The sequence below is a fragment of the Erithacus rubecula genome (assembly GCF_903797595.1).
Source record: "Erithacus rubecula genome assembly, chromosome: 17".
NCBI classification, from domain to species: domain Eukaryota; kingdom Metazoa; phylum Chordata; class Aves; order Passeriformes; family Muscicapidae; genus Erithacus; species Erithacus rubecula.
This window is the reverse complement of record NC_136669.1, coordinates 613895-637869: the sequence shown is the minus strand read 5'-3', so window position 1 is coordinate 637869 and position 23975 is coordinate 613895. Positions and strand designations below refer to the sequence as shown.

Here is a 23975-nt window from a genome sequence, read left to right as displayed (position 1 = left end):
TTTCCCCTGGATTTTATTTCCTTATCTAAGGAAGAGAATTCACGAACCAAGAGCATTAAGCAGGTGCACTTAAATAAAGCTTTTCCTCTTCTTTTTAGATGACTTGTTGCTGGAAGGCTTCAACAATTACACCTTTCTGTCCAGTGGCTACGTGCCCATTCCTTCTCAGCAAGATGATGAAATGTTCCAGGAGACCTTGGAAGCCATGAAAATTATGGGCTTTACTGATGAGGAGCAGACAGGTGAGAATTGTCACAAAGGCTGTGCTCAAGGTACACATCTGCCAGTGACATTACAGAGAGATGCACAGGTTAATTCTGTCCAAATAGTCACTTTGCAAAGCTAATCTGTGTTTATTAAAGGGAATATTTCTCATTGGAACCCTCTACATATCCAAAAAGAGACTAAGCCAGCTCTATAACAGTAATGACCATTTAAAGCCATTTTTCAGAACTTTCCAACAGCTAGCATGAAAAAACTGCAAAATAATCTGATTTATTTTTGAAAGAAACGGAACAGGCTCAAACAGCTCATGAGTACTCACTGATTCAGAGACGAGAAATAAAACAAAGTGCATGAAACAACACCTGGCATCCATCCAGGTGCCTTTCACCTCTCAGTGCTGGGACTGTCCTCGGATGCAATTGCCACGTCCCAGGTGACACCTGGTGGCAAAATCAGCATCCTGCCCTTGCCTGAGCCCTGCAGGAGCAGGAGAGCACATCCCACCTGCACCAGTGACTGTTCACATCCCCTTTGCTCTTACACCATTCTGAGGGTTAATCACATCTCCTTTTCTCTTACAGCCATTCTGAGGGTTAATCACACCCCCTTTGCTCTTACACCATTCTGAGGGTCATTCATATCTCCTTTTCTCTTACAGCCATTCTGAGGGTCGTTTCATCTGTCCTGCAACTGGGAAATATTGTCTTCAAGAAGGAGAGAAACACTGACCAGGCTTCTATGCCAGATGATACTGGTATGATTTTCCACTTCAAAATTTTGTTAACGTTAAGGAATTAATAAAACAGCAACTGAATAAGCACACTTTATCAACTTTTTTATTTAATTGTTATTATGTGTGTAGCTCTCAGGCTTTAAAATATAAACCATGCTTAAAATCAGCTCAGTTATCATTATCTTTTCTAGTAATTTTGAATCCATAAATTGATGAATGGTGAATTTATTCCTTGGATCACAAATGTTACTTTTATGGCAAGTGTCATCTCTTGTAGCACAACAGAGGAGTTTTTAAGGAAGATAAATAATTCTGCTTACTTGCTGAGCTACTCATATTCACACTTACTGACCAGCTGAGAGCAATTCAGTCTGAATTAAATTTCACTTTTTTATTCCAGCTGCACAAAAAGTGTGCCACCTGATGGGGATTAACGTGACAGATTTCACCAGATCCATTCTGACTCCAAGGATCAAGGTTGGACGAGACGTTGTCCAGAAGGCTCAGACCAAGGAGCAGGTACCTCACACTCCTGCTCCCCCTTTTCCTATTTCTCTTCCTGCTGGAGTCTGATTTCTGTCTCCTTTCTGCCAGTGAAGGGGTTTCTCCTTTCTCTGACACCCCCTCTTGCCTTTTCCAGGCAGATTTTGCCATCGAGGCTTTGGCCAAGGCGAAATTTGAGCGTCTGTTCCGCTGGATCCTGGCTCGAGTCAACAAAGCTCTGGACAAAACAAAGAGACAAGGAGCTTCTTTCCTGGGCATCCTGGACATTGCTGGCTTTGAGATTTTTGAGGTATGTGATGTGGGACACAAGCTGATTAAACTTATTTAGATGCTTAAATTTTAATATACAAAAAGAAATACAAAATGGCAAATACAATCTTGTAATTTAAGTTCACTCTTGAAGGTCTCTTTCCAATTCTCTTCTTTCCTCTTCACAGATCAATTCCTTTGAGCAGCTGTGCATCAACTACACCAATGAGAAACTTCAGCAGCTTTTCAACCACACAATGTTTATACTGGAGCAAGAGGAATACCAGCGAGAGGGCATTGAGTGGAATTTCATTGACTTTGGCCTTGACCTGCAGCCTTGCATTGAGCTCATTGAAAGACCAGTAAGATTCTCTCTCTATCAGTTGTGTGTCAGTACAAGAGATCCTTTATTTCCTGGAAGGATCTGTTGATTTACCAAAATTAGAGTATTGGTCTAACACTGATACTCAGCTGGGATGGACAAAAGATTCCCCAACAATTTAAAGTTAGAAAATGTGTGTTTTTTCAGTGTGAGGTAATCCTCTAACACACACTGCACAATCACAGGTGATCACAGAGTTTATTCATTGGCAAAGGATTCAAACAAATACATATTCATAATAACAGCCCCTCCCACCCCCTGCTTCCTATGGTAATTAGCTTGAATAGCAATTAAGCATTGAGTGACTTCTTAAATTAAGTCTGGGGTCGTTTTTGTGGGGAGGGGTCTCAAAAGGAGGAAGTAAGGTGAGTCTTCCTCACCCTGAACTCCTGACATTTTCTATCAATGAAATACAAATGATTTCTGGGGACAGTCCAGTTTCCCACAGAATAGTTTCTGGTTGCATTGTCCGTGTTCCTTTGGATCTGCTCACTGGTTTTGTCTTTTCCCATTGTAAGCCCAGCTGAGCCAACATGAAATGACAGACAGTCAATTATTCAAGTTTCAGATAACTACTCCCTTCTAACTCCTAACTTTTCCTTATTTTCAGCGAGGCAGCTAACCCCTGGTTGTGTAAGCTGGGAGTTGCACTGTAAGCTCGGGCTGGGGATGGTGCTGTGTCTGCTGTGATGGTTCTGACCCACTGCTCTCCCTTGCAGACCAACCCTCCCGGTGTCCTGGCTCTGCTGGATGAAGAGTGCTGGTTCCCCAAGGCTACTGACACCTCCTTTGTGGAGAAACTAATGACAGAACAAGGCAACCATCCCAAATTCCAGAAGCCCAAGCAGCTCAAGGACAAAACAGAGTTCTGTATAATGCACTATGCAGGAAAGGTACTGGACATATTGTTTTGGCCTAGGGAACTTTTATTCTTTGATACCCAAAGGATCAAAGGGAAACATTCTGGTAGCTGCATTGATGAGATATGGCTTTAATTAGGAAATGTGCTTATTAAGTGCTTTAATTACACAACACATGAAATAAGATTTGAAAACCATGGCTGTGCTGAGCTCACAAGAAAACAAAAATTACCATCACCGAGGTTATTGAAAATCCAAGTAATTTGGATTCTTTTCTAGCAAGCAGACTTTTTAAAGACATTAGTACATGTGAGAATAAATACTCAGCTCTCAACACTAGAAATCTTTGCACATTATTTGTCTGATTTTGTGTTAATACAACGCCCTGTGTTCTTGGTCACTCTAGATTTCTTACCAAGAACAATTTTTTGATGTAGCTCTCACTGTTCCCTGCAGGTTACCTACAATGCAACTGCTTGGCTGACAAAGAACATGGACCCACTGAACGACAATGTGACTTCTCTGCTGAACCAGTCTTCAGACAAATTCGTGGCAGACCTTTGGAAGGATGGTATGAATCACCACTCTAAATCAGTGATGGGGTTTAAAGGGAGAAACTCCTGCCAGAACTTTCTGACAGCCATCCCTTGCTGGCAGCACCCAAGTGTGAATGTGATAAGCATAGAAGAGACTGAACTAAGATATGAGAATAATGTGTTCTAAACATATCATTAATGAAAAATGTCATTAGAGAGTTTCAAGCACTATAAAAAAAATTCCTCAATATTATTCAGCAACAGAATAAAACTTATTCATCACACTGTTAAAATGTTACTATGTAGAATTGTAGACCTCATTTAATACAGGTTATTATTAGTTTTGATGAAGCCTCTCATATAAGTTCTGTGGAGTTCTATTTAATTCATTGACATAATAAAATATATTCTGGATATTCATTTGCTCCACTCTGTCCTTGCTTAACAAAATCCACATTTTCACCTTTGACAGATGAAGACTATTTATCCAGAAGGGATCCTAGTACATTTGTCAGAATGCTTCAATTGCAAAAAAAATACCCCTGTCCTCTTTGGCATAAAAAATACCCCTGTCCTCTTTGGCATAAAAAATACCCCTGTCCTCTTTGGCATAAAAATACCCCTGTCCTCTTTGGCAAGCTTCAGTGTAACAGTGCCATGGTGGGTGTGATGTGGGGCAAGGATGGTGTATTAAATGTTCCATTCCTCCCTCTCCCTCTCAGTGGACCGCATCGTTGGGCTGGACCAGATGTCCAAGATGAGCGAAAGCTCGTCCCTGCCCAGCGCCTCCAAGGCCAAGAAGGGCATGTTCAGGACGGTGGGGCAGCTCTACAAGGAGCAGCTGACCAAGCTGATGACCACCCTGAGGAACACCAACCCCAACTTCGTGCGCTGCATCATTCCCAACCACGAGAAAAGGGTAAATTGCAGATTGCATTCCGCCGGCGGGCGCGCCCGTCCCGCTGGGCACAGGGCAGAGCTGCACAAACTCCAGACTCAGAGATGAGATGTGGGTGGAACATTCTGGTAAATCTGTGCTGCAAGTGCCCTCTGCTCCCTTTGCAGTCCGGCAAGCTGGATGCACACCTGGTGCTGGAGCAGCTGCGCTGCAATGGGGTCCTGGAGGGGATCCGCATCTGCCGGCAGGGATTCCCCAACAGGATCGTGTTCCAGGAGTTCCGCCAGCGGTACGAGCCAGCCCTGGGCTGCTCCCGCGCCTGTCCGTCCGTCTGTCTGCACGGAAACACCTGTCTGTCTGCACGGAAACACCTGTCTGTCTGTCTGTCTGCACGGAAACACCTGTGTCTGCACAGAAACACCTGTCTGTCCGTCTGTCTGCACAGAAACACCTGTCTGTCTGCACAGAAACACCTGTCTGTCTGTCTGTCTGCACAGAAACACCTGTCTGTCTGTACAGAAACACCTGTCTGCACAGAAACACCTGTCTGCACAGAAACACCTGTTTGTCTGCACAGAAACACCTGTCTGCACAGAAACACCTGTCTGCACAGAAACACCTGTCTGTCTGTCTGCCTGCACAGAAACACCTGTCTGTCTGCACAGAAACACCTGTCTGTCCGTCTGTCTGTCTGCACAGAAACACCCCTGGGTTTCAGCCTCCCTAACGAGCATCTCTGGCAGGTACGAAATCCTGGCTGCAAACGCCATTCCCAAGGGATTCATGGATGGGAAGCAGGCTTGCATCCTCATGGTGAGAAAAGCTTCTTGGTCCTGTTGATAATCACTTCTTGTGTAGAAGTGTTGAGACTGGACAGAATTGAGAAGGGATTTTTAGTGCCCCAAAGCTCAGCACTGGAGTTAACAAATATCCCTGTTTTCCTCCAGATCAAAGCACTAGAGCTGGATCCCAACTTGTACAGAATTGGACAGAGTAAAATCTTCTTCAGAACTGGTGTTCTGGCTCACCTGGAAGAGGAGAGAGACCTGAAGATCACAGATGTTATTATCACCTTCCAAGCTATGTCCCGAGGCTACCTAGCAAGAAAGTAAGAATGTGTGCTAACAAATAGATTGTTTTGTGCAGCAGAGTATCTGCAGGGCTGTTTATTGTTCCATAGAACATACTGATACAAACTGGAGATACTGAGACATTTCATTATTATTTATATTGCATTAGAGCTCATGTCCAATGAAGGTTTCCCTTCCAGCCCAGAAAAGGCTGATTAGTGTAATTACAGGGAAGCAGTTACACTGTGAGGCTGCTCACACCCCTCTGTACAATAATCTGAGACAATGACCCATCATTTAAACATTTATGTGTTTCTACCAGCAGGAAAAGGAGCAGCCTGTGCCATGACTGGAGTTCTATGCATTACAAATAGCATCTCCAGCATCTATAAAACATAAAATAATTTCTTCCACAGCTTCAGTGTGGAGCACTGATCATCTAGCATGATCTCAGTTAATGTACACCCCAAAACTATCAGCAATAATGCCTTTTTTTCCTGCATTTCCAACAATAATCAGTACAAGACCTGAGTGCCTGTGTACTCTGGAAAGATGTTCACACCTAGAACTAGATCTATACATCTGCTCCTATCCATGGAATGCAAACAGCCAAAAACCAACCTAAAACAGCAGGCAGCTAACCAGAGTTATCACCCTTCCTCAGGAAAGCACACACACTGTTAAAACAACAAAAGAATTTGTGCCAGACTCCCCAGACCATACATGGCTCATCAGCAGATTCTCATGCCAGAGTTTCTTTGCTTCATGTGTGTACCTTGCAAACACCTTTATCCTCAGACTGAACCAATTTGCTTTATGTTTTTAATCACAGAGCCTTTGCCAAGAGGCAGCAACAGCTGACTGCAATGAAGGTTATCCAGAGAAATTGTGCTGCCTACCTGAAGCTGAGGAACTGGCAGTGGTGGAGACTGTTTACTAAAGTGAGTGACTGCTGCCAGTAAATCTCTCCTCAGTTTTCCAGAACAAATTAAATGATACCAAAGTGCATCTTGTCACTCCTTGTTCCAAAGCCCATTGCAGCTGGTGGCAAGATCATCATAAGTTTCACAAAATCTGGGGCTATAGATAGTTCTATAATGCAATTAAAGGTAGTTCTAGCTAAAGGAAACAATCTAGTTAAGCAGAAATTGATAAAAGATTTTGCATGTTTGAAGACTTTTTTAATTTCCTCAAAATGAAATAATTTCACAGAGGTGGATAATTAGAACACTGAGTAAAACTGAGTTTTCCAAACATCCAAAGTGATATATCTATGGGCAACCAAGTAGTTTGGGAATTCCTAATTGGGACACTAAACATCTTCCTCCTGGATACCCATGCAAATTAAGTCTATTTTCCTATTAAAGAGTCTCTGGTGTTTCAAGAATGGCCTTCAGTTTGGATTCAGAAAACTTTTCCTACTTGGATTGATGCCAATCTCCTGTGCAACCAGAAACAGGCAGGAACACACACCTGTGTGTGCACATTGCCTGGCTGTGCAGAGGTAACTCCTGTACATGATCAAGGGATGCAAACAGCCTGGGGACATTTCAAAAGTGACACTGTCAGAGGCAGAGGAGCTCTCAGGGCCCCAGGAATTAAGAGAGACACCAAGAGCTGAGGTTTGGGGATTGAAAGATGTTCCCATGGACAGTGTCTGCCCAGTCCTGAGCAGTGACAGCACTGCCCCAGTGCCAGCCAGTCCTTTAGGTCAGCAACACAAACACTGACAGGAACCATTCCTAAAAATCCTTCCCATGTCCATTTCCAGGTGAAACCACTGCTGCAGGTCACCCGCCAGGAGGAGGAAATGCAGGCCAAGGATGAAGAACTGCAGAAAACTAAGGAAAGGCAACAAAAAGCAGAGAGTGAATTGAAGGAGCTGGAACAGAAACACTCCCAGGTGATTTACAGCTCTGAACTCTGGGACACACTGGCAGGTCTCTCAGCATGTCTAGAAGCTGTTATAATGAAATTTGTAATAATAAAGTCCCTCTCCTTTGCACTCATAGCAAGGGGCAGAGCAGACAAGCTCCAGTCCCTTCAGTGACTGTGGTGCAGCTCCTGCCTGGACCCCAGGAACGCCCAGTAAAAACCCAGTTTGCACTCCAAGCCTTACCTTCCTGTCCCTCCTATTTGTGCAGCTGGTGGAAGAGAAGAACCTGCTGGCAGAGCAGCTGCAGGCAGAGACTGAGCTGTATGCAGAGGCTGAGGAGATGAGAGTGCGTTTGGCTGCCAAGAAACAGGAGCTGGAGGAGATCCTGCACGAGATGGAAGCCAGGATTGAGGAGGAGGAGGAGCGCAGCCAGCAGCTGCAGGCAGAGAAGAAGAAGATGCAGCAGCAAATGCTGGTGAGGAGAAGTGACAAATACAGATAATAACTTGGATCTCACTGAGAAACAGAGTGGGGAAGCTCAGATCCTCAGAGGAACAATCTCTGTGCTGGATCAATCAACTGATGCTCCTTCCTCCAGAGGTCTCTTCTTCCTCATCTCCACCCTCATCTTCTCTCTAAAACATTATTTAAACAAATCTTTCCTTCTATCTACCGATTGTCTAGTTCTTTATAAAAACAGCAAAGTTTACAGCATACAGTAACAAACATTAAGCATTTCTTAAGAATTACACAAGTAGTATTTTATTTACAGAATTCATGGTCTGTGGGTTTTTTTCCCCCCCTCTAAAGGACCTTGAGGAGCAGCTGGAAGAAGAAGAAGCTGCAAGGCAGAAACTGCAACTTGAAAAAGTAGCAGCAGATAGCAAGATAAAGAAAATGGAAGATGATATTCTGATAATGGAAGATCAGAATAACAAGCTAAGCAAGGTGAGGTTCTGGGTCCACTTTCTTACTCTGAAAATAGCAGAAGTTGAAAAAAAACTTTTCTTCCACCAGAACAACACAAATCCTCTTGACTGTCTAACTCATGGATGCACAGTCACACCAAGCTATCAGTCCTGCCTGTACCAAATGCAGTTCTGATCATTTTTCAGTGCTCATTTAAACAACTCAAAATTGTGTACAGCTGCTGTGTTTGAGAGCTGTTGTAGCAAAAATATCTTCAAGCAAAATATTTACAGCAGCCAAGCACAATCAGTGGAAGACATGTCTTCTTGTCCAAGAGCAGACTAAATAATTATCTTAGTTTTCAACTCATTTCAACCAAACTTTGTGATTTAAACTGGAATTAAGGATGTCTTCCAGTACTTTTTAAAAGGGAATGCTCCTGTGAACTGAGCCCTGTGCTTGGCAGGCAGCACAAGGGTCTAAGAGCAGCAGCTCAGGGAACAGGGAGGTCACAGACCCCACTCCACAGCTCCTCTGCAACTGAAAAACTGAAATATATCACTACAACCTCAAGGAATACAGCACAGAAGGACAGTGTCTTGGGTACTTTTGGTTGGCAAAGAGTTGATTTATGATCACCAATAACAGTTTTGCTAACAGAAGTATTTTATCTTTCTTAAGGAAAGAAAACAACTTGAGGAAAGAATAAGTGATCTAACAACAAATCTTGCAGAAGAAGAAGAAAAAGCCAAAAATCTTACAAAGCTCAAGAACAAACATGAATCTATGATTTCTGAACTTGAAGGTAACATGAACAATAGTTTATTGGGGGTTTTGTAGAATTTCTTCTTTTTCCTTGCCACAGAACAAGAAAATCTAAACAGAATCTGGAGAGAACTTTTTAAAAATCCGTGGGATATTTCCAAATTCTTTATGCTGAAGCCAGTTGGGTGATTATCACCAAATCCCCATGGTGCCAAAACTAGCAACCTTTTATTTGTTATATATAAAAGAGTGGAGAGAAAAGTGAGGGGGGGAAATGATTATGGTGGACAAAGATAAAGAAATTATTCTTTAGGATAGCTGGAAAGCAGGCACATGTTGCTGCAAAACCACAGTGACTTGTAGTTAAATGCACAGGAGGCCAGAACCATTTTTGGCCTAAGTTTGAGGTCAGATTCAGGACTCCTGGCACCACCAGAGTGATTTGGTGACCAACGTCAATCCCTTTCAGTGAGGCTGAAGAAGGAAGAAAAGAGCAGACAAGAACTGGACAAAGTGAAGAGGAAGCTGGAAGGGGAGGCCAACGACCTGCACGAGCAGATTGCAGAGCTGCAGGCACAGATTGCTGACCTGAAGGCACAGCTGGCCAAGAAGGAGGAGGAGCTGCAGGCTGCCCTGGCCAGGTACCCACTCCTGCCTGTCCCCTGGGGAAAGCCCAGCGTGGAATTTCCTTCCCAGACACTGAGAGGCTCCAGACATGAATCTCATCCCTCAGTTCATCCCCTTCTGTGCTTCCCCATTTTCCAAATGCCCTTGGAAAATGAATACACAAATATGAATACACAAAATGAATGTGTCCCTAGACAAATAATCCATTTTAATGAATTACCTCCAGGTATCAATGAAAGCTTTTCTTCCCATAAGCAAGGGCAGGGCTGTCAAGTATGATGAAGTGTAAAGATCTACTTCACAGGCAATAGGCAAAAATTAAGAGTCTGACCTTGATCCACTCCAGATTCTCAGTGGATTTTCTGTATAAATTTAAGAGGAAAAACACTCAACACTCAACTTGCTGAATCAACTGATTGGCACCTCCAGACACTGCACCCAGCTAAAGTGCAGAGTCTGATCTTGTTTGCATCAGCCCTCCCTTTCTTTGGCACTTTATTTGGCACAGACTTATAAATCTTTAGTGTATACTGTCTTCCCCAAAGTGAATTCATTATAACTTTTCATAGTTTCTGAAATGAAACCCTCTTTTTTCACAAAGGCTCGAAGATGAAACCACTCAGAAGAACAACGCCCTCAAGAAGATCCGCGAATTGGAATCTGTAATTTCTGATCTCCAGGAGGACCTGGAGTCTGAAAAAGCTGCAAGGAACAAAGCAGAAAAGCAAAAGAGAGACCTTGGTGAAGAGCTGGAGGCTCTTAAGACAGAGCTTGAGGATACTTTGGACACCACGGCCACCCAGCAGGAGCTCAGGTGTGCAGATGCAGCACTGCAGGGGCTGCAGCCCCTTTGCTGCTGGTCACTGCCTGCTGGGGTCTCTGTGGGCCTGGGCTCCCCACAGCAGCACGTGTTGGGGGTTTAAAATCTGTGTTCTTCCCAGCCCCAGTGCCCAAAGAAGAGCAGGGGGCTGTTCTCTGAGGTTTCAAGGCTATTTATTGTTCCTCAGCTAAGGAATTCTTTCTCTAGCTGGCAGCTGTTCAGCAGCTCCAGCCAGGGCACACTCTGCCTGCCAGAGGGCAGGTCTTACCTTATGTACTCCAAATTACATACCTAATATTTACAGTTACTTTCCAATACATGACAATTTTATTACACTGTCCAAATCTCTCAGACCAATCCAAGGATGCCAGGCTGGCATTCCACACGGATGGCATGAAGAAGGAGGAAAAGAAGCACCACACCCAAAATCCTCCATGTTAGCCACGAACCCCCAATATAACCATTCCTAGAAATCCACTTTTTCTACCTTCTAACAGCCTAATTTATACTCTGCTTATTTTAGTGGCTTGTATTTCTTCCTGCAATGTTGGCAGATTTCTCCAGGGATTTAAGTGCAGCCCCCAAAGCCCCTGTGTCCCATGCCAGGACCCCTGGCAGGGGTCTGGAGGCACTCAGGGACACCCTGGGCTCCCACCCTGCACGCTGACGTGTGTCACCCTGCAGGGCAAAGCGTGAGCAGGAGGTGACAGTGCTGAAGAGAGCCCTGGAGGAGGAGACTCGCTCCCACGAGGCTCAGGTGCAGGAGATGAGGCAGAAGCACACCCAGGCTGTGGAGGAGCTCACAGAGCAGCTGGAGCAGTTCAAGAGGGTAAACACAAACCCATCCTCTAGAAATCTGCCTGCCAGACCACACAGGCTCCTCTTACAAACCATCTGCGTTCACTTCTCCACCTGCTTGTAGGCTAAAGCCAACTTGGATAAGACCAAGCAGTCCCTGGAGAAAGACAATGCTGACCTGGCCAACGAAGTCAGGAGCCTGAATCAGGCCAAACAAGATGTGGAGCACAAGAAGAAGAAGCTGGAAGTGCAGCTGCAGGATTTGCAGTCCAAATACACGGAGGGAGAGCGTGTTCGGACAGAGCTCAATGAAAAAGTCCATAAATTACAGGTAGGAGGGAGTTCAGTGTTTGCTGGGACACTGAGCAGCCCAGTTTGTCCAGAGGAATTAGGGCCTTGCAGCCAAAATGCTCATTTTTTGTCACCTTAAACTCCTACTCAATCATCACACAATTAATCAATTACAACCACTCCATCCCATGGAACTGGGAGCTTTTAGTCTCACCATCCCCCTGTACATGGTTCAGTCTGTGATGCCATCCCTGATTCACTGACCAGATCTTTCTGTTTGCTCATTTTTGGGTGCTGGGGCAGATTGACAGGTATGTGGCTTTTGGAAATGTATTAGACAGTGATTAAACACTGTCATTAAACATGCTCACAAAAGATGACACTCATCTACAGTTTAAGAAATCACTAAAAATCAATGATTCATTGGTAGATGTTCAGTGTCCAGATAAACTAATCAAGCTTATTGTTACATTGGTTCATAGCCACACTAAGCTTTGCTTTATTATTTTAAGCTGGTGGATAAATAAGAAAATATCACCAAATGCATCAACTTCTGACAAACTTGGAAACAGGAAGGCAAATCCATCAAAAATCCCCTTTGCAATTCCTTGCAAGGAACATGCTATTGTTGCTTTATGAATATGACTAGGTTTTGATATAGAGTAATAAATACCATGGTAAACTAGACAAAAATGGCATTAGAGAAGATTTCAGACAAATCTAAGGAAACTAAAGCTTAAGGATGATTTCCAAGCTGTGCAAAATAACTGAGTTTATTCTCTCACAGGTGGAGGTTGAAAATGTCACCGGTTTGCTCAATGAAGCAGAGAGCAAAAATATCAAATTGACCAAAGATGTTGCAGCCTTAGGATCTCAGCTACAAGACACACAGGTAAACTTGCACACCTGCAATACTCCTAAAGTGCCCAACACAAAGAGCTGAGCTAATGCCTGTCCTGCCCTGGGTGTGTGAGTGCAGGAGCTGCTGCAGGAGGAGACGAGGCAGAAGCTGAACGTGTCCACCAAGCTGCGCCAGCTGGAGGATGAGAAGAACAGCCTGCAGGAGCAGCTGGATGAGGAAACGGAAGCAAAGCAAAACCTGGAGAGGCACATTTCAACACTGACAATACAGGTATCAGTGCCACAGTTAAATCATCAGCTCCACCCTGAGAGCTGCAGAGCAGCTGTGGAATTCTCCTGGCACAGCACGTGGAGCTGCAGAGAGTTGGTGCTGTTAGCCCAGGTGGCACCAGGAGCTCTCCACAGTGCAGGCAGCAGTGTCCCTGTCCTTTAGTGTCATCCCTAGGACAGGTGTGCACACACAGTCTTGCACCCAAAGCCTGTTTGTGCACCCTAGGGCTGTGCCCTGCCTCAGTTTATGAACACTGGGTGATGGAAACCATCACCAGCTTCACACAGGTCAGACTAGGAAAGCTCAGCTTGGCTGTCTACTGGCCAAGCTTTTGCCTCCCTGCTAAGATTTATTGTCACAGCTACAAAGATTTGTCCTCTGAATTCAAATTTCAGCTCTCCGACTCTAAGAAGAAGATACAGGAATTTACCACCACGGTAGAATTCATGGAAGAAGGCAAAAAGAAACTTCAGAAAGAAATTGAAAGTCTCACACAACAGTTTGAGGAAAAGGCTGCTTCTTATGACAAACTGGAAAAAAACCAAGAACAGACTCCAGCAGGAGCTGGATGACCTGGTGGTGGACTTGGACAACCAGCGCCAGCTGGTCTCCAACCTGGAGAAGAAACAGAAGAAGTTTGATCAGGTATGGAATTTATGGAATTTACATTCTCCCTTGCTGTGTAACCCCTGTCTGGAACCCACAGTGTCCACTGGGACAAGGAGACAAAATAATTAACTGAAACTGAATTATACAAAAGATGGTAAATTCTGTATTTATGTGCCTTTATCAAAAGAGAGATTCCTCTCTGCCATTAACAACTGACAAGAGAGCTGCAGTAGCAAAGCCCTGACACTAATCACCTCCTGTATCCCACAGATGCTGGCTGAAGAGAAGAACATCTCCTCCAAATATGCAGATGAAAGGGACAGAGCAGAGGCTGAAGCTAGAGAAAAGGAAACAAAGGCTCTGTCACTGGCTCGAGCACTTGAAGAGGCTTTGGAAGCCAAAGAAGAACTGGAGAGAACAAACAAAATGCTGAAAGCTGAAATGGAAGATCTTGTTAGCTCCAAAGATGATGTTGGCAAGAATGTAAGTTTTGTTCTTAGGACAATCTCCACCACAATAACTTAAAATAGCAGCTAAAGAAAGAGATAATTGTTTTCAGTGTGGGAAATTCTCTGCAGCACACAAACCCATTCAGAGAGATCAGATATTTCATATAAAATTCAATTCCTTTTGTGTCCAAACTTTCAAGGGACTTGGAAAAGTTACTGTAGGCTATGTTTATTTTTAACATAACTTCAAGCATGAAGAAGATTCTAATTGATTTCTAAATAATGTACTAGTTTATTACACTTCTTTGAAATTGTAAACTCTGCAAATCTGATTTTATTAGTTGTATTTGACTTTGCCACCTGCCTTATATTTGCTTACATACCTGCAGCAAATTTCCACTTCTGCATTGCCAATCACTTCTTTCATTGCAAGGATATGATTATATCCCTTCTAATACTAAATAAATTAAATCACTGTATTTGATCAGATTAAAAATGCAATATTGGGATAAAGAGAATCTCATTATTTTAAGACAGTTTTGCAAGTATACAAAGTAAAGCTGATTTAGCATTTTCAATGTAAATTAGTTTATTCATTGTCCACACCTGATAGTTTCAAATGTGGCCTGTACTGCAAGTATACAGTGTATAACTGGAATTATTCTCATTTCTCATAACAAGTCTATTAATTTCTCCTTGTGTGAAAGGTCCATGAATTGGAGAAGTCTAAACGGACCCTTGAACAGCAAGTAGAAGAGATGAAGACACAACTAGAGGAGCTGGAGGATGAGCTACAGGCTGCAGAGGATGCCAAACTCAGGCTGGAAGTGAATATGCAAGCCCTGAAAGGCCAGTTTGAAAGAGATTTACAAGCCAGAGATGAACAGAATGAGGAGAAGAAAAGACAACTCCTCAGACAGGTACATTGCCTTTGTCAGTATCTAACCAGCTGAAAGACCCCACCTAATGCCACTATTAAAGCACTTCACTGTAATTAAAAAAAAAAAATACATTGCATTTTACTTGGTGATAAAAAAAGAAAAAAAGAAGAAGAAAAAAGGATTATTATATGGAAAAAAAGGGGGGGGTCCTGTTTCAGTAGCAGGTGCACAGTTACCGACAAATGTAGATATTTAACTCTACAACCAATATAATAAAAAACCTGTAAATTGTTATTTCTGACATAGTCAGAACCACCTTCCCTGTTCTCTGAGTGCAAGGGAAAAAAGACACATCTGTCTTCCCAAGGTACATGGAGTGCATGCAAAAGCAGATGAAAACAGGATAAAACTTATTTGCACTGAAGCAAGGCCAGCTGCTCTAGTCATCACACATTTCCCAGGACACAGAACCCAAACTGCTGAGTCCTTCCAAAAACCCTTTAATTTGGGGCAAAATGGGAATCTGTTGTAACAGGGAGATGAGAAGGGAGGGATGAGGTCTGCATGCAGCACTCAGAGGGCTGAGGGTGCCCAAGGACCTGCCTAACCTGCCCCTGTCTCCTGATCAGCTCCACGAATATGAGACAGAACTGGAAGATGAGAGGAAGCAGAGAGCCCTGGCAGCTGCTGCCAAGAAGAAGCTGGAGATGGATGTGAAGGACCTGGAGAGCCAGGCTGACTCTGCCAACAAGGGCAGGGAGGAGGCCATCAAACAGCTCCGAAAATTACAGGTAATTCTGCTGCTCCTGCTGCTCTGCCTGCTGCAGCCACTGACAAGAGTTAGGGGCATCTGGGACCTTGATGCCCTTAGAGAGGATTGGTCAGAGGGGAAATGTTAACTAGGCTGACACACTCACATATCAGTATTGGAACTGTTTGAGTGACAGTGGAAAATTTCACAGGGAAAATGATAAAAATCTTAAATTTCACCATGGTAGAGAGCTTCCACAATTCTCTAGCCAACACTCATCCACTACTGACTTACCCACATGGAGGAAAACAAAGATTCACATGAGGAGAAAGGACTATAAGATAAAATCTGTTACAGGGCTTCAATCTGGGTTCTAATACTTGATTCAAGAGCATAAAGGACTGTTCACAAATCAGGTTGTCTCTGAATTAGCATGTTCCTGTTTATAACTTAAATCTCCACATCAACTGTTCTGTCACATGCTAACAACCAAACAATAAAAATGTTCTTAATCAGGGACATTAAGACTGTATAAGCACTCAAATATTCAGAGGACACATGGGCAATAGGCTTTACAAAAGATGCAGTGTTCCAGCAGAAGGATTGCCCTCCCTGGAACAGCATTTCAGATCTTCCCAACATGTGCTACCAATCTCTGCAGAAAATACAACTTCAGCAGCATTATGACAATGTAAACGTGGATGTGTTCTGCTCCATCCACATTTTGTTGGACTGAATTTGTAACAAATTTGTTATTTTTTTCCACAAGGCTCAGATGAAGGATTACCAACGAGAGCTGGATGATGCACGGGCTGCCAGAGAGGAAATATTTGCTACAGCCAGAGAAAATGAGAAGAAAGCAAAGAGTCTGGAAGCAGAACTCATGCAGCTTCAGGAGGTAAAGTGGGAAAACTACAGCAGAATGAAGGAGATTACACATGGTCTTCAGAAGCAAAACAGAGCTGCAGGGAGGTAATCTAACTTAGGGACTCAGTAACAAGTTCCATGTGCTCCATGCACTCCACTAAAGCTGTTGGATCTACATCTGAGCACAGTCAGACTGAGCTGGAAAAAATCACCTTGGAAAAAGGTACAGATAGCCAGCCTTAAGGGGAAATGATCTGTACAATCCAACACAAATTGTTTTCAATAGCAGTAAATTCTTGAGGGCTTAGTGCTATTATTCCTACCTGTATTAAATGGCCATCTTCTGAGTAAAACAAATAAAATAAAAACCCACTGACAGGCTGGATAAAGTGTATTTCACTGTACTTCCCTAGGATTTATGACATGAAAAGACTTTATTCTGTTAACAAGACAACCCATCTCAAACCAGCTTTAGAAAATTTACAGTCCTCTGGATCATGCTATGACTATTTGAACATTTACTCATTTCTTTATTATCCTGCTTTTTCCATTTCTCAGGACCTGGCTGCTGCAGAAAGAGCTCGCAAACAAGCGGACCAGGAGAAAGAAGAGATGGCAGAGGAACTTGCAAGTGCTGCCTCTGGAAGGTAGGGAGACACCAAACCACACACATGGCTCTGCACACGCCAGGAGAAATTCTGTTCCACTCCAATCATCTGCTCCTGACAAGACAACGAGCACACATATGAAAAATCCCCTCCCTGTCTGAATCACTGGCAGTCCATAACACAGTCCTAACATCTGGCCAGAGCCATAACTAGTCACTTTTCACATTCCCATTCCCAGGACGAGCCTGCAGGATGAGAAGCGGCGCCTGGAGGCAAGAATTGCCCAGCTGGAGGAGGAGCTGGAAGAGGAGCAGAGCAACATCGAGGCGATGGGCGACCGCATGAGGAAAGCGGTGCAGCAGGTACAGCCGAGCCCGCAGCGCCGGCTGCTCCGCGAACCTTTGTGTTCTGGGTGTCGGGGGCACTGCCAGCGCACACTGCCGCTGCCGCCTGGCCGCGAGCAGCACCGGCGACACTGGCTCCCCCGGGGACACTCGGCGACACTGGCTCCCCCGGGGACACTCGGCGACACTGGCTACCCCGGGGACACTCACTCGGTTCCCCGGGGACACTCGGCGACACTCGCTCCCCCGGGGACACTCGGCGACACTGGCTCCCCCGGGGACACTCGGCGACACTCGCTCCCCCGGGGACACTCGGTGACACTGGCTCCCCCGGGGACACTCGCTCCCCTGGGGACACTCGGCGACACTGGCTCCCCCGGGGACACTCGGCGACACTGGCTACCCCGGGGACACTCGGCGACACTCGGCTCCCCCGGGGACACTCACTCCCCTGGGGACACTCGGCGACACTGGCTCCCCCGGGGACACTCGGCGACACTGGCTCCCCCGGGGACACTCGGCGACACTCGCTCCCCCGGGGACACTCGGCGACACTCGCTCCCCCGGGGACACTCACTCCCCTGGGGACACTCGGTGACACTCGCTCCCCCGGGGACACTCGGCGACACTCGCTCCCCCGGGGACACTCACTCGGTTCCCCGGGGACACTCGGTGACACTCAGTCCCCCGGTGACACTCGGTGACACGCGGTCCCCCGGTGACACTCGGTGACACGCGGTTCCCCGGTGACACTCGGTTCCCCGGTGACACTTGGTGACACGCGGTTCCCCGGTGACACTCGGTTCCCCGGTGACACTTGGTGACACTCAGTCCCCCGGTGACACGCGGTCCCCCGGTGACACTCGGTGACACGCGGTTCCCCGGTGACACTTGGTGACACTCAGTCCCCCGGTGACACGCGGTTTCCCGGTGACACTCGCTCCCCCGGGGACACTCGGTGACACTCGGCTCCCCGGTGACACTCGGTGACACGCGGTTCCCCGGTGACACTCGGTCCCCCGGTGACACTCGGTGACACGCGGTTCCCCGGTGACACTCGGTGACACTCGGTTCCCCGGTGACACTCAGTCCCCCGGTGACACTCAGTCCCCCGGTGACACTCGGTGACACTCAGTTCCCCGGTGACACTCGGTGACACTCGGTTCCCCGGTGACACTCGGCTCCCCGGTGACACTCGGTGACACGCGGTTCCCCGGTGACACTCAGTTCCCCGGTGACACTCGGTGACACGCGGTTCCCCGGTGACACTCAGTCCCCCGGTGACACTCGGTGACACGCGGTTCCCCGGTGACACTCGGTTCCCCGGTGACACTCGGTGACACTCAGTCCCCCGGTGACACTCAGTCCCCCGGTGACACTCGGTGACACGCGGTTCCCCGGTGACACTCGGTGACACGCGGTCCCCCGGTGACACTCGGCTCCCCGGTGACACTCGGTGACACGCGGTTCCCCGGTGACACTCAGTCCCCGGTGGACACTCGGTCCCCCGGTGACACTCGGTCCCCCGGTGACACTCGGTGACACTCAGGGTGGTGACACTCGGTGACACTCGGAGCTGGTGACACTCGGTGACACTCGGTCCCCCGGTGACACTCGGTGACACTCGGTCCCCCGGTGACACTCGGTGACACGCGGTTCCCCGGTGACACTCAGTCCCCCGGTGACACTCGGTTCCCCGGTGACACTCGGTGACACTCGGTCCCCCGGTGACACTCGGTGACACTCGGTTCCCCGGTGACACTCGGTGACACTCGGTGACACTCGGTGACACGCGGCTCCCCGGTGACACTCGGTGACACTCAGTCCCCCGGTGACACTCGGTGACACGCGGCTCCCCGGTGACACTCGGTGACACTCGGTCCCCCGGTGACACTCGGTGACACGCGGTTCCCCGCAGGCGGAGCAGCTCAACAATGAGCTGGCGACGGAGCGCTCGGCGGCGCAGAAGAACGAGAACGCGCGGCAGCAGCTGGAGAGGCAGAACAAGGAGCTGAGGAGCAAGCTGCAGGAGATGGAGGGAGCCGTCAAGAACAAGTTCAAAGCCACAATTGCTGCTCTGGAGGCCAAAATTGCTTCTCTGGAAGAGCAATTGGAGCAGGAAGCCAGGTACTGGTCTCCCCCAGGGCACAGCTGTGCATTCACTGCCACAGTTAATGAGACAGAAAATAAACAAAGCAGGATTTGTCATCAGGCTCTCAGTGCCACTAAACTTGGCAAAGTCTCTCATTTAAAATTTCTGAGACATATGGCAAGTAACTGGAGCTGCTGCAGTTTCTGATTAAGATCTATTTTTTTGCTGGAAGGTTCTGCTGGTACCGTAGGCAAAGCTCTGCTGCCCTACACTTTAGAATAACTGCCCTATGACTCTGCCAGGTTAATTACCATAACACATGGTGCCACCAGGATTATTCCTTGAGGAAATCACCTTGTGTTTCAGAACCCATCTCCTGGAGCACCTCCAGCACAGAGCAGAGCCATACATTTGGCTTTGATCAGAACACACCTTAAAGTTTTCCTTAGAGTTGACCTGTTCAATTCAGTAAGACCTTGGCCCCAGGGGTCCCTGGTGCCAGTTGCATCAGCCACAAGGCCAGGGCAGGCAGAGCAGGGAGCTGCACACCACCCAACCCTGCCTGTCCCTGCAGGGAGAAGCAGGCGGCGGCCAAGACGCTGCGCCAGAAGGACAAGAAGCTGAAGGATGCCCTGCTGCAGGTGGAGGACGAGAGGAAGCAGGCAGAGCAGTACAAAGATCAGGTACAGGCTGCCTCACAAGGCTCTTAGTCGAGGGCACTGGGGTTTCGAGGTTTTGCCCTAAGAAAGGAAGATTGCATGTTGTGCCTCAGGCAAATGCCCTGCTGGAAAGCAGACTGTGCTTGGGTCTGGGAGAGCCATACATCACTAAAAGATGGGATAATATAATTCTCCCATGCCAAAAGCACAAATCGTTGTTAATCAGCCAGAAGCAACAGTCTGACTGCACAGCAATACACAGGACTGTGCACAGCACCCTTGGTACTACATGAATGGAGATGCTGAACGTATTTTGCATTAAAACTTTAGCTTTGTCTAATGCAAATCCATCTGCAAGCCCAAAAAAAGGAGAGGCAGAGCTATCAGCAAAAGAAACAACGAGGTTGTGTCTGAACACAGTAGCTATCAGCAAAATGAACTCCCACATCAAAGTTATTTTCAGGCTTCCATCTTTGATTGGGGTCACGTTTCAGTACAACCCTCAATGGAAGCACAAAATTAAAAAGAGGAACGCAAAGGTCTTAGACCCGTTTTAAATTAAATTTTGAATTAAATTAAATTAAATCCCATATAAACGAATGAATTTGAACGGCACTGGAACTGCCCGCAGGCTGAGAAGGGCAACGCGCGGCTGAAGCAGCTCAAGAGGCAGCTGGAGGAGGCTGAGGAGGAGTCGCAGCGCAGCAATGCCAACCGCAGGAAGCTGCAGAGGGAGCTGGACGAGGCCACCGAGAGCAGCGAGGCACTGGCCCGGGAGGTGGCGGCTCTCAAGAGCAAGCTCAGGTAGAGAACCCTGCCCTGGGATAGCCCGGGATTGAGGGGAGCTGCACAGGTGGGCAAGGCACCTGGCCAGGCACTGATGATGCTGCCAGGTTGCTCCTGTATGAGCCTGGCACTCAGAGCAAAAGGCTGGAGCCAGGTGAAGTGCATTTCTGCATTCTGCATTTCATGGGCTGCAGCAGCCTCGGGAGTCCAGCTGGGATCAGCTGTGGTACCCTGGCAACTCTTCCCCCATCAAAATCCCTCTGGCTTCAACGGGAACAGAATGAGGCTTGGTTGCTTTTGAAAACACCCCTTACATAATGGCTGTGTCTGTTTGTACAGGAGCAGTCACAAGAGTAGAGATGCTTGTGCTTCTCACACCTTCACACATGCACAACTCACACACAACGACTGTCAACAGTCTTGGACACCACAAGCTGTAAAAGGCAAAGCACATCAAATCATTATTATTATTCTTATTCCAAAGTCTCTTTGGGCTTCACCACTGTGGGATTCAGTGTCATCAGACCAAGGGAAAGATTAAAGCATCCCTTTGCATTTTCTTGTTAAACTGCATGGGGAAAAGAGAAAGCTGTGATCAGTCAGCTACATCCCTGAGTTCTGCACTCAGGGTTAGAAAACATGAGCTCACTGAAATAAAGAGGCTGGCTTGAGTTATTCAGGAATTGCTCTATCTGCATCACTATACCATAAAATTTTGCTTTCTAAGACCAACAGTACATCAGGTGAAAAATAAACACCCATCCACTTGTGTTCTCCACGTAGCTTGCCAGAGTATTTGCAGTAGGGTGCCTCAGTGTTATGGCTGAGGATTCCCCCCAGGTGGGTGGAGCAGCCCCTCCCACCTGCACACCTGGGCCAGCCCCTGCTGCTGGTGCTGCCCAGCCCTGCACACAGAGCACCACTGGGCTCATTTCTGTTCCATGCAAATGTAATGGGATTGGCTGTAATGTGCTGTGTTGAATTATTTAGAAGTAATGACCTGCCTCTGCTCATGACCATGTGTAACTAGTGTAACTGCCCAGGACTCTCTATCTCTGTTTCAGAGGGACACAGGAACCTTCGCATGACTAAGCAGGTACCATGCCTTCAACTTTGCAGCTAGCTTGTATTGCACAAATTTCCAGTTTCTTTGGCCCTGGTTAAAATCATGTGAGGTTTCTGCAAACTGTGAAGGCTTGGATATCTTGGCATTAATTTGTTTTATCAAAAAAAGACAAATATTACAATAATCTAGCTACCATCAGCTGTTGATCAGTGATACATGTTTCTTACAAGTAGGTTATGTACTGACATAGACTTACCAACGTTGCATTCTCACGAGCTCTACAACAGAGTACCTCAGCAAGGACTCTGATATTTTTGCATGGATTTTTTTTTTTGCACATCATCTTTGTGCACTGCCACAAAGAGTAGATTTTTTGGTTTTCCAAATAAAATACACTATTGATTAGTAAAATTGATTAAAAGGACTAATGAATCTGGAGTGTCACAGCATGTCATTAGAATGTCACAGTATTTCTGGTGCCTACTGTAATGCTGACCTAAGGTAAGGAAATTCTAATGCACCTGAGATTTGGGAAGACCTTACTTGCATGTGATTCATCACACACCACACAATCACAGACAAAAGATAAAGTCTTGCCTTTGATTACAGAGCACCCTGTGCCTGTGTTGCTTACAAAGAGTGATTATTAGAGTTTTTTACAGATATGACATTGCTTGTTTCCTGTATTAAAACAGAGCACGACATTAAAGCTGACACTGTAACCCAGCACAGCATTGTGTTACACTTAGCACATTCTCTGGAGACAGGAATAATACCTGCACTGCAAAAATTAAAGAGCTATTGCCTTGTAATATTTGTACATTTTCTATTTTACATATGCTGGATTTTGCTGTAAATACACAAATATTTAAAGATGATGTCTTGTCCTTGCATGTGCCTCTTAGCCAGCCTAATATTTCCAGTCAGGTTGTTATTCAAGCTCCACTCCAGCAGCATTTGTTCAAAAGCAGATTAAATACAGAGATGCAAACACTGGTGCTGAAGGTTTGCCCCAGACACACACATTACTCTAAAGGTACAAATACCAGGTGAATATTAGGAAATACATAAACTTTAAGAGGAACAGCTATAAACCAAAGGGTTTTCCCCACAGGGCCAGTACCAGTTTAAAGAACTGTAAGTTCCTGCAGACTGCAGCAGGTTAGGAAGAGTTAGTGTGGGTAAGGAATTCACTTTGTGGCCAAAGCTGTAGTGCAGAATTTGGTGAGACTCTTGTTCTTGCCCCAGTGCCCTGTTCTCTTACAGCCCTTCAGTGAATTCCTGCAGCACAAATGGGCCATGAGTGGCTGAGTCCAGACAGCACAACTCCAAGGGGGTGGAGAGCTCTTCCTTCATCAACAAGAATCAACCAATTTATTAACCTAATTAGAACTTATTTGCTAAATACCAATACCAATCCCTGCTGTAAAATAAGAGACCCTGCCAGGCACACAGCAGGACAGAAATGACACACCCCTGTGCTCAACACATGCCATCAGCACAGAACAACCATGGTTAGTTATCAGCAGATAATTAAAGCTTTATTAGCTAGCTAAGTGCCTGCTCACACTGAAGTTTAAGGGGAGATTTATAGAAAACAGACACATTTCCATCTTGGAAATGCACATTTGTGCCCCTGAACCTGGTCCAGCCAAGGTTGCTACCCTCTTTCCTCACATGGAAGACTGAACTTTGCACTTAGATAGCTTCAGAAAGGGGACTGGCTTAGTCTTTTGCAAGGACAAGACAAGCCTTTAAATATTTCTGCATGATTGCTGTACGCAAAAGTGCAGTCTCGGATTTATTTAACACCAAATTAGTATTTCTGACCCAATATCCAGTGATCATTTATTCATTTTATTGCTTCAATCTGTGGTCTCAAGCCTTTACAAAGGTTTGCTTAATGAGGGGCAAGTGAGAGGCCATGTCACAAAAGTGAAATGCTTTGTAGCACATCAGCAATGGAGGCCATGGGACAAACCCATTGTCTGTCTCACTTGCTCACACCTCCCCAAAAATTAACCTGGAGGACCAAAGTGCCCCTGCCTTGGGAAATATATGTGGAATTGGGAAATATATGTGGAATTGGGAAATACATGTGAAATGTGGCTGTGGGATGTATGGGGATGGGAGGGAGATGGGAGGGGAAAAGGGGATGAAGTGGGAAAGGGTTTCCTGCAGGAAGCTG

General features: G+C 46.1%; 2 protein-coding genes across 2 annotated transcripts in view; one reads left to right on the top strand and one right to left on the bottom strand.

The window, feature by feature from the left end:
- The window catches only part of SCNN1B (sodium channel epithelial 1 subunit beta), a 468555-nt gene that overhangs the window by 26378 nt on the left and 418202 nt on the right, over window positions 1-23975 (bottom strand). The gene's annotated exons all lie outside the window — the stretch shown is intronic.
- The window catches only part of MYH11 (myosin heavy chain 11), a 57160-nt gene that overhangs the window by 32018 nt on the left and 1167 nt on the right, over window positions 1-23975 (top strand). Inside the window, 33 exon segments of the mRNA XM_079320541.1 lie at window positions 99-242; window positions 884-979; window positions 1359-1477; window positions 1599-1751; window positions 1900-2073; window positions 2813-2986; window positions 3410-3524; window positions 4212-4408; window positions 4555-4676; window positions 5131-5200; window positions 5335-5495; window positions 6290-6398; window positions 7229-7360; window positions 7602-7808; window positions 8144-8281; window positions 8924-9047; window positions 9477-9648; window positions 10236-10448; window positions 11139-11283; window positions 11377-11583; window positions 12331-12435; window positions 12523-12675; window positions 13071-13211; window positions 13213-13320; window positions 13555-13767; window positions 14441-14653; window positions 15244-15405; window positions 16135-16263; window positions 16791-16879; window positions 17079-17202; window positions 19103-19311; window positions 19851-19959; window positions 20567-20739. Coding sequence (XP_079176667.1) covers window positions 99-242; window positions 884-979; window positions 1359-1477; window positions 1599-1751; window positions 1900-2073; window positions 2813-2986; window positions 3410-3524; window positions 4212-4408; window positions 4555-4676; window positions 5131-5200; window positions 5335-5495; window positions 6290-6398; window positions 7229-7360; window positions 7602-7808; window positions 8144-8281; window positions 8924-9047; window positions 9477-9648; window positions 10236-10448; window positions 11139-11283; window positions 11377-11583; window positions 12331-12435; window positions 12523-12675; window positions 13071-13211; window positions 13213-13320; window positions 13555-13767; window positions 14441-14653; window positions 15244-15405; window positions 16135-16263; window positions 16791-16879; window positions 17079-17202; window positions 19103-19311; window positions 19851-19959; window positions 20567-20739 — 4900 coding nt within the window.